General features: G+C 47.0%; 1 protein-coding gene across 1 annotated transcript; it reads left to right on the top strand.

Moving 5' to 3' along the window:
* The first annotated feature begins 581 nt into the window (after positions 1-581).
* On the top strand, positions 582-13,225 carry LOC309362861 (tubulin alpha-1C chain). The gene is made up of 4 exons (XM_081898832.1): positions 582-740; positions 10,470-10,692; positions 11,402-11,550; positions 12,145-13,225. The coding sequence occupies exons 1-4, from the start codon at positions 738-740 to the stop codon at positions 13,117-13,119; spliced, it is 1,350 nt and encodes a 449-aa protein (XP_081754958.1). The 5' UTR covers positions 582-737; the 3' UTR covers positions 13,120-13,225.
* Positions 13,226-13,825: the final 600 nt, after the last annotated feature.

Genomic DNA, 13,825 nt, shown 5'->3' with positions numbered 1-13,825 from the left:
CAGGACGACAATCAAGTCTTTGTGCTCAGTCCAATACTTCAGTCATGGCCCAACGCATCCCTCCAGAACCACAGGCAGGAAGAGCTGGCTCAGATAAGAATAAGACCTGTTATTTAAGATGGAATTAACTTTCAAGTAAGACATGCTTTCATTTGCAGGCATGGGAAGCGTGGGGTGGGGCTGAGGGTCTTTCCCCCCACCCCATATAAAACATTTGAGGGGGCTTGCAGCCCCCTCAAAGTTGCTGGGCATTGCCATTGGGTGTGGGTGTGTGGGTGTTTGTCTTGTGATCGATTGCGCGGGGCGGGGCTTACCTGCTTGCCCCCCCCCCCGCATATTTTATTCAAGTTGGCACCCCAACTCTGTTTCGTGGAGGTGGAAAGCGCCTTTAGCTCGGGTCAAGCTCTGGGTTCGACTTCTGCGCTCGCTCGTCCCCGCATTCCCCTTTCGGGGAATTCGAACGTGCCAATCAGGGGTCAGAGCGGGGGCGGTGCGCCTCCCTCTCCCCCCTTCTGTTCCCGCCACGAAGCCCCGCCTCCGTTGCCTACGTCACTCACGCCTTATAAAAGTAAAAGCCCCCCCCCCGCCCTCGGCAAAGTGCTGAAGTTGGGAAGAAGTTTTTGCTCACTGGCGACTCCCTGAACGGGTCGATTCGTGAGGAAGGCGGAGCTCATCCCGTTTCTCAGCCTTCTCTTTCTCCTTTATCTGTTTGGTCTCTATCCTGCCTGCCGGGAAACATGGTAAGTCGTGGGTCGGATGCTCCTGTAGCCTCACCTCGGCTTCGGTTCTGGGGATTTTGGTGCCTTGGGAAAGGGAAAACAAGGCTGGTTAAAGCGCAATGCGTGTTTCCTCGTGGTTCTTGGGAAGGCGCGCAGGACTGTGTCCCGGGAGTGTCAGCTGGGCCCGTGGGTGCCATGCAGCGTGCACAGCCCTGGCCCCGAAGTTTGTGGGTGCCTGGCCCCTTCGTGGGCAATTTTGTGGGTGCTCGGGCACCCCAGGGCGTTGGCACCGTGTCCTGCGCGTGTTGGCAGCCAGCTGGGTCTCCCGGAACACGTGTGTAGCGGTAAGCCGGTCATGGGTGTGGCTGAAGGGCGCCAGGTTGCGATCTCGTGTGAATGGGGAGGTGTGGCGTCGAGTCGCCCTTCCCTTCCCCTCGGGAGATGGCCCCTGGCCCCATCGGCTGCGCTGGAGCTTTTCTCTGACTCCTGCGATGGGGCGCGGCGCTTAGGGAAAGAAAGAAAAAATCGAGGGAAGAGCACTTGCGTGCAGGACGTGCTCCTCGTAACGCGCAGACACGTGTCTGCTGGGCTGATGTCTTGAGGAGCCGTATCCAGGCTCTTTCCCGCAGGCCAGGGGTGGGGTGAGCAAAATAATGCTCTGAGGTTTAGGTATGTGGGCAGGATGCGCAGCTCTGTTGTGAGCTTCCTCATGTATAATAATAATAATAATAATAATAATAATAATAATAATAATAGACAACCACTCCCACCCAATGGGTGAACCCGGCTCTGGGGAACTTTTCTGAATCTCGATTTAGCTGACATGAGGTGCCTTCTCTGCCTGAGTCAGGCGCTGGATACTGATAATCCTGGGGGAGAGGGCTTGGAGTGTATTTGTCGCTCTCTTGCAGCTCTGTAGAGCCTGGTAGGACATAAGCCAGAAGCAGGATTCATGGGTAGTCAAGGAGCAACAAGACAGGCCCAGGAGGATAATAATATGTGCGAGAAACAGGGAGGGGTTGCTAGAAGCCTCCCTTTACTCATTCTGAGAAATGGGTCTCCATGGATCTGCAAATAAGCTATTTCCAAGATCCTCCAGACTGCGCAGTTATCTTGCTTTTGCGATGCTCAGCTGCAGGACGTGACCCTCTTAAGCTCAGAATGACAGTTTCCTGGCACCATCTCCCTTCTTGACTTTGGACACGGCATGCTAAGACGCTTAACGCAGCAGGGTTCAAAAGATCTACACAAGCAGGGTGCAGAGAATGTGGTGGAAGGGGCCTGTCGAAGAACCAAACTTGTGCTTGCTTATTTTGGCTATTGGTTAAAAGAAGGAAGCGCTGTGAACCAGAGAGCTTCTCCAAATCACAGCTCTCTGAAAACCGCTCTGTTTCCAAATGCCCATTGCAAAAGTGCCAGCCTAAGCTGTTTGGGTAAGACTTAAAAGGCAAGCTCCTTTGGGCTTGCGTAGCATCTTGAAAGCGAAAGTGGCCAAGTTTGGACTTGCCAGCTGCTCTTGCAAAGAGATGCCCTAAACGGCCTCGGCCCAGTATACCTGAAGGAGCGTCTCCACCCTCTTCGTTCAGCCCGGACACTGAGGTCCAGCACCGAGGGCCTTCTGGCGGTTCCCTCACTGCGAGAAGCAAAGCTACAGGGAACCAGGCAGAGGGCCTTCTTGGTAGTGGCACCCACCCTGTGGAACACCCTCCTATCATATGTCAAAGAGATAAACAACTACCTGACATTTAGAAAACTTCTGAAGGCAGCCCTGTTCAGGGAAGTTTTTAATGTGTGACATTTTGATGTATTTTTAATCTTTGTTGGAAGCTGCCCAGAGTGGCTGGGGAAACCCAGCCAGATGGGCGGGGTACAAATAATAAATTATTATTCTAAGGGGCTTTCTGCGGCATTGCGTGATGCCCAGCTGCTGGTGAAAAGGACGAAACATCTTTTAACATGTGCTGGAAGGTGTGGAACGTACAGCCATAGTCAAGGAAGGACAATGGAAGGTAGAATTTTTATAATCGAAAAGGGATGTGGTAAAGCACTCAAGATGCAGTTGCAGCATCAATAAAAAATGTATGAGGCTGCTCAGCAAGTAGTGATTTATTTACTTCATAAAGTTTATATACGTCTGAAGCAGGGATGCCAACTTCAATAAAATATTCGGGGTGGGGGCAGGTAAGCCCCACCCCGCCTTGGATCTGTCGTGTGGGTAGCCTTCCCTTCTGTTTTCAGCTGTTGCTGAATACTGCCTCCACCGCAAACAACCAGCTACAGCAAGCCGAATCTAGTCAGGAATTCAAAATAGTTGGTTTCAAAACATCTACCCATTAGCATCTAGATTAGATGGGCACTCCTAGGGAAGCAAGCATTACAGACTAGGAACCACGACTCCCTTGAACTCAGGCTCCCCTATAATATCCAGGCCTTGCCTATTTTTTTTATCAAGGGAAGAGCTCTGAGCACGGGGCCTGCATTGTGGCTGTTACAGTCGGGTATCTCCCTGTGCAGATGATTAAAAGAATGGAAGCAGAACAGGCTCAAATTGAAGGTGCCATAAATGTAACACAGTTAATCTTAGAATATAGTTGATGGCAGGGATAGCCATTAATGTAATAAATAAATTACAGCATTTGTTTGTGAGTGGGTGTTATTGATTTTTTTGGTCATTTGTTTATTTTTAATTTTTTATTTCAATACAGTTCCAAAGTTTGCAAAAAAGTAAATAAAAGATACGTAAGATAGCACTGCAAAAGGATATAATGTGAAACATTGAAAAAAGATTTAAAAACTCAGCTCGCAAACAGAAAAAAAGGGGGGAAACAAGACAGAAAAATATTTATCAACAACATTATTTAAGGAGTACAAACCATAACTTGAATAAGCTATACACAAAATCAAAAGAAGAAATTACCTTCATATTAGTTTGAGTCCCTTATGAGTTAATAAAACTCATAAGTTAATAAAACTCAATAAGACTTCCCACTATCTCTTTGCAGTTTCAACTCAGCTATTACATTTAAATAGTCTGTAATTAATTGTTTGTCCAGATATGATGGAAAAGTTTCTCTTTCTGTGAAATTAGACTAAACACAACCAAGTGTCGTTATAGGAGGGTGTTTTTTTGCCATTTATATGTATTTTGTGTTTTCCTTTAGTATCTTTCTGCTGTAAACTGTCCTGTGATCTTCAGATGGAGGGCAGTATATGAATTTAATAAAGAAATAGAAATATACAAATATCCAATAAAGTGTATTTTGGAGTCCAGATGGGTTACTGGGTGACTCACCTGTTTCCATCAGCTCCAGCCAGCAAGGCCATTCATCATGGATGGGAGTTGTACTCCAGCAATATCAGGAGGATGCCATGTTAGCTACTTATTTCTTTACTGAATTTATATACTGCCCTATACACAGAGGTCTCAAGGCAATTCACTGAACAAAATCAAAAATGTAAAACCACAGAATATATAATTAAAATAAGAATAACAACCAAATAACCCCCTCCCACCCGAAAACCCACATTTTAAAAGGGCAAAGGATGTCAATCAAATCAACCAAAGGCCTGGTTAAAAAGGAACGTTTTATGAAGGTGCCAGGTGAACTTCCCTGGGGAGAGCATTCCACAAATGGGGACCCACTGCAGAGAAGGTCTGCTCTTCTGTTGCCACACTCTAGATCAGCGGTTCTCAACCTGTGGGTCCCCAGATGTTGTTGGACTACAACTCCCATCATCCCTGAGCTCTGGCCTTGCTAGCTAGGGGTGATGAGAGTTGTAGTTCAACAACATCTGGGGACCCACAGGTTGAGAAAGGCTGATCTAGATCAGTGTTTCCCAACCTTTGGTCTCCATCTGTTTAGGGACTACAATTCCCATCATCCCTGACCACTGGTCTTGCTAGTTAGGGATGATGGGAGTTGTAGTCCAAAAACAGCTGGAGGCCAAAGCTTGGGAAACACTGATCTAGATCATGGGTAGGCAGATTAGGGCCCAGGGGCTGGATCCGGCCCAATCGCCTTCTCAATCCGGCCTGTGGACGGTCCGGAAATCAGTGCGTTTTTACATGAGTAGAATGTGTCCTTTTATTTAAAATGCACCTCTGGGTTATTTGTGGGGAATACGAATTCGTTCTCCCCCCCTCCCCCAAATATAGTCCGGCCCCCCACAAGGGAGGCCTGCTCTAGATCTCTCGAGGTGGCATACAAAGAAGGGTCTCAGAAGATGATCTCAGAATCCAGGTATGTTCATATGGAAACTCATTGGTAGCCAGTGCAGTCAGACCAGGATCAGTGTAATATGCTACCATAGGACTAGACTATTCAATCACTGTAAAGGTAAAGGGACCCCTGACCGTTAAGTCCAGTTGCAGACGGCTCTGAGGTTGCAGCACTCATCTTGCTTTACTGGCCGAGGGATCCGGCGTTTGTACGCAGATAGCTTCCGAGTCATGTGGCCAGCATGCCTAAGCTGCTTCTGGCGAACCAGAGCAGCACACGGAAACGCCATTTACCTTCCCGCCGGAGCGGTACCTATTTATCTACTTGCACTTTGACATGCTTTTGAACTGCTAGGTTGGCAGGAGCAGGGACAGAGCAGTGGGAGCTCACCCCATCGCGGGGATTCAAACTGCTGACCTTCTGATTGGCAAGCCCTAGGCTCTGTGGTTTAGACCACAGCGCCACCTGCATCCCTTCAAGCACTATAGAAATGTCTAAAGAGACTTCCTGGTGCTGCACTTGAGGAAATCAGTCTTGGAAATTGGAGCCCTTAAGGTCTGGTGAGCTAGTCCAAAACAGTGTACAATTTGCTCCTCATCTTCCTCTCCGCGGTCCACGCTGGTTTTCAAATATCACCAGCTTCCAATCTCCATTGCCGACTGATGACCTGCAGCCACATCCCCTTGTTAGTGTGTTTTTTTGCCGCCGTTACTTTGTGCTGTCCATACCCCTTTATCTTTGGCTTCTTATCTTATTGTAAAGGTAAAAGAACCCTTGACCATTAGGTCCAGTTGTGACTGACTCTGGGGTTGCGACGCTCATCTCGCTTTATTGGCCGAGGGAGCCAGCATACAGCTTCCGGGTCATGTGGCCAGCATGACTAAGCCGCTTCTGGCAAACCAGAGCAGCGCATGGAAATGCCGTTTACCTTCCCGCCGGAGCGATACCTATTTATCTACTTGCACTTTGACGTGCTTTCGAACTGCTAAGTTGGCAGGAACAGGGACCGAGCAACGGGAGCTTACCCCGTTGTGGGGATTTGAACCGCCGACCTTCTGATCAGCAAGTCTCAGGCTCTGTGGTTTAACCCACAGCGCCACCTGCGTCCCTCTTATCTTATAGGACTAGTTAAACAACGATCCCCACAGCTGTTTCTGCTAGGGACTCCTCTGTATTAAGGGGTCTGCACTTTTAACCATTGCTGAGACCTATCCAGCCATAGTTTCCAAATGCCTGGGATGTTCAGTGACATAGCAACAACTTAGCCTGGCCTTTTGTTGAGCTGCAAACACTTCACTACTCTATGAACGTACATGAATGATCCAAACAAGTAATGAGATTTCAATTAGCAGCTGAGATATACGAAGGAGCAGGGCATTGCCCTGAGAGATTCCGGGCAAATGCCAAGGCATAAATTTGCCTACAATTGCACATGCCAATTTTTATTCATAAATAGATGCAAGTTTTTGTTTTTGGGCAAATTAAGATCACAGGTTACTCCATGGTGCTGTGAAGCATGCCCAGCAGCCTCAAAGTCCAAACAGTTTAAAATTAAGATTTTAGAAAGGTTGGGGAAGGGGCAGAAGATTGGGGGGGGCAGTGCAGAAGGACTGGAACTTAGGCCTACCCCTAACAATACACTTAAAGGGACTATAGGAGTCTTGTAAACATAATTCTACCTGGAGACACTCCAGTGTACTCTTTGACCAGGACAGTCACTTGTTCATTCATCTCTGTGTCTGCGTATTCTTCGAGTAGTGGTGTTTAAGAAGGGGCAAGACTGTTGCAACTGTGCAGTCATACCCCGGGATAAATATACTTCAGGATAAGTATTTTCGGGTTGTGCTCCGCAGCGACCTGGAAATAATGGAGCGTGTTACTTCCGGGTTTCGCCATTTGCACATGCGCAGACGGTCAGAATGACGTCACGTGCATGCGCGGAAGTGGCAAAACACGACCCACAGACGCGCTGTTGCGTCTGCATGTTCTATTCAGGATGCGAACGGGGCCCCTGAACGGATCCCCTTCGCATCCCGAGGTACCACTGTATACTGTATACCGTGGTACCTCGGTCTATGAACAGGCCTGTTTAGGAACTATTGGGTAAACGAACTCCGCAAAACCGGAAGTACAGTGCTACCTTTGGTTACGAACTTAATACATTCTGGAGGTCTGTTCTTAACCTGAAACTGTTCTTAACCTGAGGTACCACTTTAGCTAATGGGGCCTCCTGCTGCCGCCGCCCGATTTCTGTTCTTATCCTGAAGCAAAGTTCTTAACCTGAGGTACTACTTCCGGGTTACTGGAGTCTGTAACCTGAAGTGTTTGTAACCTGAGGTGTCTGTAACCTGAGGTACCACTGTAAGTGTTCCAGTTAGCGAACTTTGCCATGGAAGCCGAACGGTGGAAGGGCACCGGTGGCAGGACACCTCAGTAGGGAAAGTGTGCCTCGGTTTAAGAAAGCTTTGGTTTAAGAACAGAATTCCGGAATGGGTTAGGTTCATCAACTGAGATACCACTGTATTAGGCTTCATGCTTCAGGCACTGCTTGTTCACTTGACTAGTCTTTTCCATAAGGAAATGCCTACTAAATGGAAGCTTAATATATAAATGCAAACATCTTGTTCCTCCTTAAGCAGCACCAGCCTAGTTGAAGAACATCAGGCAGGGAGACAGATTATAATGGCTAGAGTACCTTCAATAAGTACACTCTCTCCATATGCATTACTGGCCAGAACACGGGCCAGCAAACTTTTTCAGCTGGGGGCCGGTCCACTGTCCCTCAGACCTTGTGGGGGGCCAGACTATATTTTGGGGGAGAAAAGAACGAATTCCTATGCCCCACAAATAACCCAGAGATGCATTTTAAATAAAAGCACACATTCTACTCAGGTAAAAACACCATCTGACCATCCGCAGGCCAGATTTAGAAGGTGATTGGGCCAGATCCGGCCCCCGGCCCTTAGTTTGCCTACCCATGGGCTAGAACATTACTTATGAACCTTCTAAGCTTTTGAGGCTGGGAAATAGAGGCACATTGTCTTCAAACAAGGACAGAATGCAAAACATGTTCTGCTTTGCATGAACAATTCACAAATTGCTACCATAGTTGAATTTCCTCTGACCTATCCATCTTGTTTCTCACACTGGCTACACAATCCTACTTAATGTCTCCTTGAGTGACGTCCACTGCATTCCTCTGGAGTTAAAACTGCCATCTTGTGCGTATTTACATGGGATTATTAAGCGAGAAGGATTCCAGGATAAGGGTTAGTATAGCCTTGAAATTCTTGTCTTCAGCAAAAGCACGGAATGCCTCTGATAAGTTCTTTTTCTTTTAAACAATCTGTTGCAAAAACTTCACCGCTGGTCGTCTTGAGGTTTGTACCTTTCCCTTGAAAGACCAAATATAGACTGTGGCTGCTAGTCATAAGGGGTCCAAAGGATTAATTGGGGCAAACCTACCCCTAAACACAAAGGCCAGCTGTGTAAACTGCTTTGAAGTTCTATTAATCAATTTGATGTGTTTCTTTTAAAAGTCAAGTGGTAGATACATTTTGCTAAAAAAATTTTTAGAAACTGCTGAGCTCATTGAAGTTGTGCTGCCCATTTAAACCTCTAAATAGGATTAATGACTTCAAAATAGCCTTCAGAAATGAAACTCACCCTAACCAATTCCTCTGACTAGTTATACAGTGGTACCTCGGGTTACAGACACTTCAGGTTACAGACTCCACTAACCCAGAAATAGTACCTCTGGTTAAGAACTTTGCTTCAGGAAGAGAACAGAAATTGTGCTCCGGCAGTGCGGCAGCAGCAGGACGCCCCATTAGCTAAAGGGTGCTTCAGGTTAAGAACAGTTTCAGTTTAAGAGGGGACCTCCGGAACGAATTATGGTAAGTACTTAACCCAAGGTACCACTGTACTACGAGTCTGTATGGTGAAGAATTCCAGATTTTAGGATTAAAGAATACTTGGAATGAGCACTGCTAATATTGCCCATCCAGTAGACTGCTATTCAGGCACCAAGAAAGGGACAACATTCTAATCTGGAATGTTTGTGGTAATGGGGAAGTCTTCCTGTTTCAAAGGTGACAGTCAAGGCATATCAGTAGAAGCTGCAGGAATTCCATTTTGAGTTTTCTTCAGATGGGCAGTTGCTGTTGGCTGCAAAAGCTGTCACAAGACATGTCTCTATTACCAATTGTCAAACAGAAGCATAAAGTGAGAGTTTAAATCTTCTGAAAATAGGGCTGCCATATTTCCAGGGAGAATTTCTGAAATGTGGTGCTTTGTCCTGGATCTTGGGGGGGAAAAGCTCAACAGCTTTGGCGGTTTCCAAAAAAGAAAGAAAGAAAGAAAAAGCTCTTTTTTTTGAAATATAGCAACCCTGCTGAAAAGAACTCCAAATATCAACATCTCACTTATTAAAAGAGGAGTGTATTTTTCACATATCCTGTTTCTAAGTCAATGAATTGTGGCTGCCTTTGCTTTCGTGCTGTCGAGTCTTCAGAATATTCTACTAGTCATCAGTAAGCACACAGTTTCTAATAACATGCATTTCAATTCTAAAGGGGCAAGAAGACTTCCTTAATGATAGGGGTTTATGAATGGACTGTTCTGTTGCATGAAAATTACACAACAGCCTGCTAGTAACCAGGGCTGCCATACGTCTGGTTTTCCCAGGACATTATCAGGACTTCTTTTACTGAAATAAAGTTTATTTTTTTTACAAATATGGAATTATAACAATATAAAATACATATCCATATTTAGGATTTTCCATCTTCCCCTCCATGGGTCCTATTGCCCCTGTTCAACTGCATATTATTTCATAATCCATACTTTATATCTCTCCATTTTGTCCGTAATACCTGCCACATTACAAGTAGCAAAAGGCATGACACTTGCAATGTATTTTACACTTGTAACATTATTGGGATTTCAAAGATGGAATTGATGTTGGGGGCGGGGGAGTTGATGTCGGTTGGCGCTTTGTCCTGGATCTCAAGCAAGATTGTGGGTGTTTTTGTAAAAAAAAACCCAAAACTCAACAACCTTGGGGATGTCCTGGTTTTTACTTTTAGAAAGAGGGCAGCCCAACTAAGCAGCTAACTGGCAAAGATTTGCTCAGAAACACTGGCTAGAGCCTTTGTCAGAACTGCTCTTTCATCTCTGCAGTTCTGGAGGCAAGTCAAACGCCTCCACTTCTGAAGTAGAAGATAAACGAGGCTGCTGCAATTAGCGGCCCAAAGTCACCCTGTGAATTAGTGGATAAGTAGTTACAGGTTGACTTGCACATGAGTTTAAGCTGCTGAAGCGTACCTTGCCCACGGAGGGGAGGGGGGAATGGTTAATGTTTTCTAAGAACAGGTCACGCTTAATTTCGCAAACTTGAATTTGCATGGGAACGGGTGGTAATTGATTGACACGTGGGGAAATTGTCAAGCGGTGACCGGTCCTTCAGCCGAAACCTCCCTGAGAGCTGTATTTCTGCTGGAGCTACTACTATAGCTGCTTCTTTTCACAGCGCGAGTGCATCTCCGTCCACGTTGGCCAAGCCGGAGTCCAGATTGGCAATGCCTGCTGGGAGCTCTACTGTCTTGAGCATGGCATCCAGCCTGATGGGCAGATGCCCAGCGACAAGACCATTGGGGGAGGAGACGACTCCTTCAACACTTTCTTCAGTGAGACGGGAGCTGGCAAGCACGTGCCCAGGGCCGTTTTCATAGACTTGGAGCCAACTGTGATTGGTGAGCATACAAACAAGACATGCTACATGCTACAGGTGGGGCTGTAGCTTATATACCCTCCAACATTTCTCCAATGAAAATAAGGATGTCTAATAATAATCATAATCGTAATCATAATTTATTACTTATACCCCGCCCATCTCGTCAGGCCTCCCCAGTCACTCTGGGTGGCTTCCAACAGGATATTAAAAACACAATGAAAGATCAAACATTAAAAACTTCCCTAAACAGGGCTGCCTTCAGATGTCTTCTAAAAGTCAGATATTTATTTCCTTGACATCTGATGGGAGGGTATTCCACAGGGTGGGCGCCACTACCGAGAAGGCCCTCTGCCTGGTTCCCTGTAACCTCACTTCTCACAGGCAGGGAACTGCCAGAAGGCCCTCAGAGCTGGACCTCAATGTCTGGGCTGAACGATGGGGGTGGAGACATGTAAATTACCATGTATTTAAAGCCCATTCTCTTCCCCACCCACAAGAATCATAGCAGCTGTAGTTTCCCCCTCACAGAGCCAACAGCACCCTTGACAAACTACTTTGTTCTCAGGATTCCTTGGGAGAAGTCATGTGCCTCACCTATATGGTGGGCATGCCGCTTAGATCTCCTCAGAAGCCTTAGACATGTGTTTGTCCTGGTGTACAACAGATATGCTTCCCCAAGGGCAGATGGTCTTAAATACCATTTCACTCGGGATCTCTTCTCTCCACAGATGAGGTGCGCACTGGCACCTACCGCCAGCTCTTCCACCCTGAGCAGCTCATCACTGGCAAGGAGGATGCTGCCAACAATTATGCCAGGGGCCACTACACCATTGGCAAGGAGATCATTGACCTGGTCCTCGACAGGATACGGAAACTGGTGAGTTGATGTCTGCTGCCCATGGGACTGGGGGAAGGAAGTATTTAGGGACTTCTAAACACAACAGGAGAGACGTTTCACAAAAGCACCCATTATAAATGGAGAAAGGACATTTCTTTAATATGTTCCTTCTTTTTTCCTCTGTTCCGGATGTGAGCAGGGTTGTAGCAAGAAAAAGCACTGCCCGTGTCAAGAGGGAATGGCCAGCTTTTTGGAAATAGACAAAATCCTTTAAAAGAAGAACAAATGGGGACCCTCCAAAACTAATAATAATAATAATAATAATAATAATAATAATAATAATAATAATGATTTATTTGTATCCCACCCTCCCTGGCTGAAGCCAGGCTCAGAGCAGTTAATGTCATAAAAACAACACAATAAGTGAGGACTGAGTGTGCTTAGAGTCCATAGAAATCTAGATGCTAGAATGAGGAGAAAATGCAAAATCAAAGGAGAGAGGGGAATGGAATAGCAAAGGGGGGATCCTGAAACACCCTCCTCCACTCCTCCCACTGCAATGTTTTGTTGCAGGTTTCACTTTATGTTCAAGCAGAATTAAACTTTTGAGTTAAACTTCTCTCTTTCCAACAGGCCGACCAGTGCACAGGTCTCCAGGGCTTCCTGGTCTTCCACAGTTTTGGTGGGGGCACTGGTTCTGGGTTCACCTCCTTGCTGATGGAGCGCCTGTCTGTTGACTATGGCAAGAAGTCCAAGCTGGAGTTTTCCATCTACCCAGCTCCCCAAGTCTCCACAGCTGTCGTCGAGCCCTACAACTCCATCCTAACCACCCACACCACCCTGGAGCACTCCGACTGCGCCTTCATGGTAGACAACGAGGCCATCTATGACATTTGCCGCAGGAACCTGGACATTGAGCGCCCCACTTACACCAACCTCAACCGCCTTATCAGCCAGATTGTGTCCTCCATCACGGCCTCCCTGCGATTTGACGGTGCCCTGAATGTAGATCTGACAGAATTCCAGACCAATCTGGTGCCCTATCCCCGAATCCACTTCCCCCTGGCCACCTACGCCCCAGTCATCTCTGCCGAGAAAGCTTACCATGAACAGCTGACAGTAGCAGAGATCACCAATGCTTGCTTTGAGCCGGCCAACCAGATGGTGAAATGTGACCCTCGTCACGGTAAATACATGGCCTGCTGCCTGTTGTACCGGGGGGACGTTGTTCCCAAAGACGTCAACGCTGCTATTGCCACCATCAAGACCAAACGTAGCATCCAGTTTGTGGACTGGTGCCCCACCGGTTTCAAGGTTGGTATCAACTACCAGCCCCCCACGGTGGTCCCCGGGGGCGACCTGGCCAAAGTGCAGCGTGCCGTCTGCATGCTGAGCAACACCACAGCCATTGCTGAGGCCTGGGCTCGCCTGGACCACAAGTTTGACCTGATGTATGCCAAGCGTGCCTTTGTCCACTGGTACGTTGGGGAAGGGATGGAGGAAGGCGAGTTCTCGGAGGCCCGGGAGGACATGGCTGCCCTAGAGAAGGATTACGAGGAGGTTGGGGCAGACAGTGCCGATGGGGATGACGAGGGCGAAGAATACTGATTTCTGTTTGTATCCGTTTGTTTTCTACTTCTCGCTCCTGTCTCCTTCTGGATGACTTCTGCTGCCCATTGTGTTAGACTCATTAAAAAGAAACATTTGGTTGAAAGCAGTCTTGTTTCTTTCTTTATAGAACAAACCGTGCCCTGTCTTTCTGAGTTGTAGCCCTGGGTCCAAGATTCAGCATTGGAGACCATGTGCCTGCCCTGTCCTTTACAGTTGCATAAAGGTTCTGTAGGACTAGGTCCTTCTATAGATGATGTCAGCTGAGAGCATGCTTTTTGAATGAGTGGAGCTGGACTGGCCAGGCTCTTAGGGTTGGCAAAGCTTGAATGTCTTTGCACCAGGACAACACAGGCATTTGCTGTGCACTGAAGCATGCAAGGGCACTGACCTATATATTTGCAGCACTTTAGCAATTCTGTTGTAAAATCTTTTCTCCTGCTGGGGCGCATGACTCCACTTTCCTGCTTATGGATTTGATACTGAGAAACTTGGCCATTCCATCAACAAGATTCCTCTGGCCTGCTCCAAAGTAACATCTTTAAAATGGTATCAAAGAAATTACAGTGGTACCTCAGGTTACAGATGCCTCAGGTTACAGACTCTGCTAACGCAGAAATATTACCTCAGATTAAGAACTTTGCTTCAGGATGAGAACAGAAATCGGGGGGCGGCAATGGGAGGCCCCATTAGCTAAAGTGGTGCT

Source organism: Podarcis melisellensis, assembly GCF_964234715.1.
Source record: "Podarcis melisellensis genome assembly, chromosome: 2".
Lineage (NCBI taxonomy): Eukaryota > Metazoa > Chordata > Lepidosauria > Squamata > Lacertidae > Podarcis > Podarcis melisellensis.
Note: the sequence above shows the minus strand (reverse complement) of the source record. Positions and strands in the feature narration are given on the sequence as shown.